At 34.0% G+C, this 6,849-nt stretch overlaps 1 protein-coding gene across 4 annotated transcripts in view; it reads right to left on the bottom strand.

Annotated features, from left to right (window-relative positions):
• Window positions 1-2,824: 2,824 nt before the first annotated feature.
• The window catches only part of LOC106459145, a 12,343-nt gene continuing 8,318 nt past the window's right edge, over window positions 2,825-6,849 (bottom strand). For all 4 annotated transcript variants that reach the window (XM_013918739.2, XM_013918738.2, XM_013918736.2 and 1 more), the window contains 2 exons: window positions 5,821-5,908; window positions 2,825-3,895 (listed from right to left, as the gene is read on the bottom strand). In XM_013918739.2, the coding sequence (XP_013774193.1) occupies window positions 2,979-3,895; window positions 5,821-5,908 (1,005 nt within the window). In that variant the 3' untranslated portion in view covers window positions 2,825-2,978. The remainder of the gene's footprint in view (window positions 3,896-5,820; window positions 5,909-6,849) is intronic.

Here is a 6,849-nt window from a genome sequence, read left to right as displayed (position 1 = left end):
GTGTGATTGGGGTGAACCTGTTGCCGCCTGTCTGTAATACCAGCGCCAGGTCACCAAGAGACTGACGCAGTCTCACAGACATTCTATGAAACAGTGTGATTGAAGTCAACCAAAATGGAGTATTTGTAGCTGCAAGTCTGCAGTATGGCTTAAACTAACCTTACAAATATTAAACCCATCAAATGTGACGGTGGGAACTTGGCTATTCTCTTGACTGTAATGGCAAAACTTTGAAGGCGGATCCACTGTCTCTTGATTTAGACACCCCCCCCCACTAGAAAATTTCTGCGGACGCCCATGGGTGAAAGTTCTCGAACTCTCCGTGAATACACCATTTGAGGCAAACAGTTTTGGGTTCGAATTCATGACGTGAAAATGCACCAGTGAAATATTACTCTGGTTATTTTTGGGTGTGATAATTGCCGAGATATCCAAGTCAGTCCACTGAGAGTTTAAATTGTCGAGATATTCGTATTAATCCACTGAGAGCTTAAATTGAGTGCGACGGTTGCCGAGATATCCGCGGTAGTCCACTGAGAGTTTAAATTGGGTGTAACAATTGACGAGATATTCGTATTAATCCACCGAGAGTTTAAATTGGGTGTGAGAACTGCCGAGATATCCAAGTCAGTCCTCTGAGAGTTTAAATTGCCGAGATATTCGTATTAATCCACTGAGAGCTTAAATTGAGTGCGACAGTTGCCGAGATATCCGCGGTAGTCCACTGAGAGTTTAAATTTGGTGTGACAATTGCCGAGATATTCGTATTAGTCCACCGAGAGTTTAAATTGGGTGTGAGAACTGCCGAGATATCCAAGTCAGTCCTCTGAGAGTTTAAATTGCCGAGATATTCGTGTTAATCCACTAAGAGTTTAAATTGAGTGTGACAGTTGCAGAGATATCCGCGGTGGTCCACAGAGAGTTTAAATTTGGTGTGAGAACTGCCGAGATATCCGTGTTAGTCCACTGACTAAAATTCTATATATTTTTATTTTACAGATATTAAGACATAAGTACAATATGCTATTTAATTGTATCTTGGGGGTATACTTTAATTAAACATACTAAGTAAAGCTCCTTGAATGAAAACCTGATACGCAGAATTAGTTATAGGCACAAGTTTCCGCTGAACCAGTAGATTTTTGTAATTAAAGTATTTTGAAAAAAAAAAATCTTTCCAAAAGAGATATTAAGTCGTTTAAGAGAAAGTAACAAGATTTCTCATTCCTCTCAACCTCAATTTCTTCTCAAATTGCTTTAGGCCTTATTTTAACTTCATGTAGATTTGTAATATGTATGTTGTAAAATAAAAAAGATCATTTGAACGTTAGTAACTATGTAATTCTAGGTGACAGCACTGAACTAAAACAAGGATCTGTATTTTCAGTAAATAACGTCTACAGAATATCCAGCCTTATTTGCTTACGATCCCTATTTGCACGTTTTTAAATTGCAAATTTTTCATTTATTTTGTAAATAATACAGTTGAGTGATTAGTTGTATTTGATAATCGATTAATATTCAATTAATTCGTTATTACTGTCACGTGATACTTGGATAATCACAAACACACTAATTGATTAATCAAATAATAATGACAATATTTCTATAACATGGATAGCTGGAATAATCGAAAACACTAATTTCAGTTAGTTATTTTACCTGACACTAATTCATCACCCAGCTATAATAAGAAAATATTATGCTAATATTTTATCTTTTGTTCAGCCCATATTACAAACTAATGCTTAGTGTGTCAGACAACGCACGAATAGTCTGGTACTCAGGGACGTAATGCCAACTGAACGTACGATGCTATTTCAGCTGTAGAAGCATTATAAATGTGACAGTCAATCATGTTATTTGATTAAAAAAAGCCTAGTATCAATAGGTGGTGCTGCCTGTCAGGCTTTCCTCTGGTCAGTAATTCAGAATCAGGGATGGCTATATGGAATGCCAATATGTAAATTATAATCTGAACAATATCAATGTGGACATAGGCTAAACAGCCAAATCATGATCCAGGTATGGTCATTCTAATCCCCCATAACCTGAAGTGGAGAGTGTGTTCAGCAGCATCGTTTCAAACTCCAGATCCTTAGATCTCCAGTTCAACATTACTACTACTAGGCAAAGCATGGCCAAACATATAATATGACATAATACATACAAATTGAGATTAGTGTACTAAACAGCTCTGGTTGGACCAAAAAGTTTTTTTTATAATGCAATTCCTCTTTTTCATGGACTTCACAATTATTTCATCTGAACAAAATTTTGATGTTTTTTCTTTAAAACTTTTGAAAAGGTAAGGAAATTGATGAAAGTTTTTTTTTTATTATGGCTATTACTGGTTACACTTATATGTGTGTGTGTGTGTGTGTGTGTGTGTGTGTGTGTGTGTGTGTGTGTGTGTGTGTGTGTGTGTGTGTGTGTGTGTATATATATATATATATTGTTGTTGTTGCTCCAAGTTTATTAATTGCAGGTTCATATGTCAAATGTGATTAATACACGTGAAATGCATACTTATTTTCTTTCAGATATTTAGTTAGACATTTGTATTACTTACTGATAAATAACTTTTCATTTTATTCAAGATTGACATTCATTACCACACCCAAGTCTAATGACTTCGAGAAATTATGTCTTCTTTTTCATCCAGCTGTTAACCCCTTCAATATTTTCCAACTAAATCCCATCGTTAATAGTGTTACACACACACACACACACACACATTTATTATTAAGTTTCATCTCAAAACCGGATATTTCACTCAGAATAAAAATTATACTAAAAACAAGGTCTGAAAGAAAAAGGCATGTAAGTATATAAACAATATTTATTTATTTATTTTTTTTACACGTACAGAATACACTTGACCCACAAATTATTACATTAAAAGTACATTACTAAAAGCAAAATGCATACATGGAGATTCCTTAGTCTACTATTTAAAAGTTATAAAGCTTAAAGTTCTACAAATGACACTGAGGTTTAAAATAACCACTACCAGACAAAATCTGAGCTTTATCGTGGGTTTCAGGACAGTCAGCACTTGAAGTATTATTGAAGTTGATAAAATTTCCCTGGTTTTGGCCAATGTGTCTGAAGGCACAGCCAGTGATAATAAGACACACTATAACAGCAACCACTGCAACAACACAGACAGACATGTGGAAGGCCAAGGTGTTATGAGTACGCTGAGAAAGTCTCTGAATGGATGACGACAGTGTGGCATTTAATACATCCTTTGTTAAAAGCAGCATTGCTACTTCCTCTGTCACCCCTCCCAGGTAAGCTTTCGCCAATTCACTCCCTCCACGCATTTGCCCACCTGCTAGTATGTCTTCGGCCACCATTTCCAAAACCCGCTCTACCCCAGGCTCCTGTTCTTGAAGTTCTGCCCATTTTGCTCTGGCCCTTGGAGTAAAATGGAATGATGTGCTCATGAGCTGAGTGCTGCCTTCTCTTAATGATAAATATCCAGTTTTGTTAAATGGCAAGTCTGATTTCACGTAAATTGTGCCTAAGGCTAACTCTCCAAATCGTTGAGACATGCCCTGGATGAAGAGGGTATACGAGAGGCTAGGTACTGGTAGCTGCTGTCCATAATCTAGGATGAAACACTTGTTAAGGATCATGTTGCTCAAACCTAGGTAAAATTCCACAACATTATATGGGCTGGATTCTTCCGTCAGGGTACCTCTAAATTTCTTTAGTTTAACCTGTACTTGATCAAGAACCTGGAGTACACTGGTAACCCAACGATCAGTACTTGTCTCCTGAACACTTCTCAGGACACTGTCTGTTGTCTTCCACGTAACAACGTATAAATCTGTTTTACTTTGTCCTTCCTTGGAGCCTTGTGATAACAGCCAATCAACAGTGGAAACTATTTAAAGAATATCAACTTTAAAAATATAAAACAAAACACACAATTTGTGATAACACTAGCTGCTTAATATAAATTAAAAAAAAAAGACAAATGTAACTACAACAGTCTTGATTTAAAAAACACAATGATGAATTTTTTTATGTGTACATGAAAATAATTGTTATCTTTGCTTGCTAATATACCGAAGAAAATTAGGCAACATTTACGTGTAACTTTTCTTCAAAAACTGGTAAAATAAAAATGGCTATTACTGATTCAATTATGTTAACTATTTGTTATAATACACTTACATGTACACTCTAAGTAAACATACGAACCCTTTAAGTAGTAAAAAAATAATGTATACCACAACTGCAATACACACCAGAGAGACAAGAAAGCACAAAACTAACATTAAGCATGCTAAGAGAAAATTCTTCAATCTCTGTTTTAAAACCAAACAAGATAACATATCCAAGCTAAATGTACATATCACATCAGTAACTAACAAGCACACAATTAACAGAGAGAGACTACTAACTAAAACCAGAAAAACATTATAATAGGTTAAAGCTTCAATCTGTGTTCTTAAAATCCTCATCTTTTTTTTTTTCCCCATCTTATAGCCTAAATTCACTTACATTGAATACTATATCTAACTAACGTATATCAGAATAAATATCGAAGCAATTCTATGGGAAAAAAACAATCACCCCAGCTCTGATCGAGATGCAGGGGTGGATTAATGGTTTTGTTGGTATGGCACCACGATTCAAATCACAAGTCCCATACATGAAAACAATCAATAACATAGCAGCATTTGTGAATATGCCCACACATCTTGTGTATAAATGTTCTCATACAGAATATTTTGTGTTTACTTTGTTCTCCATATCATTGGTTGTAGTTTAGTTTTATAAAAATTATTATTAATATACTAATAAATCCTTATATCAAGGTTATTTCATTAAAAAAAAAAAAGAAACCATTATGGGCTCCCTTAAATGTGTGTGTGTGTGTGCCTGGTGCCATTGTAAATCCAGGCCTGTCTAGTAAAGTAACAATAAAATAGGAAAAATCACCGGAATGCTTACACGTACACATAAAAATAGCTGAAAAACAATTAACTAATGTACACTAAAAAAAGAAAAAATTATCTGAAGTACTTTAAAGGACTGATAGAGTGACTATTCTACTATAGCACTCTCACTAGCACTGCACTCAAACAAGGTAAAATAAACTGTAGGTATACTATTACTATGTAATACGAAGTATGTGAAAACAAATCAATTAATTTTGCAATAAATGCATTCTTAAACTTACATTTCATAAGATATAGTCAACTTCATACAGTATGCAGAAGTGAGTAATCCAGGACACAAATTTTAAAGTAGTGAGTGAAATTTTACTGAGGGGAAATGTTCCTTCCAATTTTTTTTCAATCCATGTGCGGAATGAATGTTTTCACATATACCAGTATCAAGTTTTTTTCCCCCATTCTTTTTTTTTTGGGGGGGGGGGGTTATACCATCCACCTTATTGGATAATTAGGCTGCTTTGCAATGATATCAGTTGGTAATTTGGGCTTTGGGCCTATCAACTACCAGTGTCATTAACGCTGTCAATTTGTTGAAACTCCTCACCATCACTGAGGATATGCACGGCTGGAATAATGAAGCGCGCGGCACTTGATTGGTTGTTGTGTGGCCAAGCAGCTAAGAGGGAATGCTGCAGAGAGGTACAATAAAGTCACATGCAGGTAAAGTTAACATGTGAATATCAACTTAAAGACCATTGCACTTATTAGACATGAAGTATGTTTAACATACCAAGATAATCAGATTTTCAAAACATTTGTTTTTGTGCCGCTCCTCAATTTGAACTATTAACATTATAATTTTTTTTTTTTTTTACATGTGAAATGCATCATGTTAATAAATTACCTAATTCATGGCCAAGTGCAAAAGAGATTTTCCCAACATCCTCATGTATACTGAACACTCTGGTTGTTTGTTTTGCTGTTCCCTCTTCCTAAGAATAGAAGAAAAGCAATCTATTATTAATGTATACCAAAATGACACATTTTAGACAATTTAGTTAAATCAAAAAATGTAAAGCCATTTTTTCTAGGTATACTAATATCAAAATCTATTTGCATAAACTTTACCAAAAATTTTAACTTTTAAAACAGCTGAATGTTCAACAATTTAACTAAATTACTCAAGTTTCTAAGTTGAGCATTCAACCCCATTAAAAATTTGTACATTAAATTATATTAATTTTTTCTAATTCCATGTGAGAAGTTTATTTCAGAAACAAATGAACACAAACATACAGACACACACAAAGTATATTACACATGGTCCAATGCTTACTATGATTAGTGTATCTGTGGGATTTTATATTTTTCATATGATTGCATAATTGGTGGTTGACTTCATAATCACTGGAATATCAAATAGTCTGAATTTATGGAGTTAGTAAAGTCAAGCTTGGGTCATTATTACTAGATATACAACTTTTGTCTTTGTTTCTTATTGCTAATGATCAAACAGCCTAATTAAATAGCTTTAGTCTTCTAATGTCTAAAATTGTTTGTTCTTATTTCATAAAATAGTAAGTGATAAATTGCTGTTGATGGTGCAACAATATTAATTATGTCTAATGTCCTCTTAACTCTTTCAACCCGGGTTTGGTCTTTGGAATTGACCTTGTAACCATTTTGTTTTTGTTATAGTTTTCATGCTATAACTTTTAAATTAGTAAGCGAATGTTAATGAAATTTGGCAGTTTATCAGTAAACGTTACAATGATTTCATACGTAAAATATCTAATTTTTTATTAAGTCTTAAGGTTTGTAAAGCAATGTTTCTCTCATGCCTTATTTTCTTTTGATATCTTGCCTATCTATCATGCAAAGTAAAAATACTTTTATGCATCAGAAATTTTGAAATTTCACATGCCAAATCTTT

The sequence above is a fragment of the Limulus polyphemus genome, unplaced genomic scaffold, assembly GCF_000517525.1.
Source record: "Limulus polyphemus unplaced genomic scaffold, Limulus_polyphemus-2.1.2 Scaffold566, whole genome shotgun sequence".
Taxonomy (NCBI): domain Eukaryota; kingdom Metazoa; phylum Arthropoda; class Merostomata; order Xiphosura; family Limulidae; genus Limulus; species Limulus polyphemus.
Note: the sequence above shows the minus strand (reverse complement) of the source record. Positions and strands in the feature narration are given on the sequence as shown.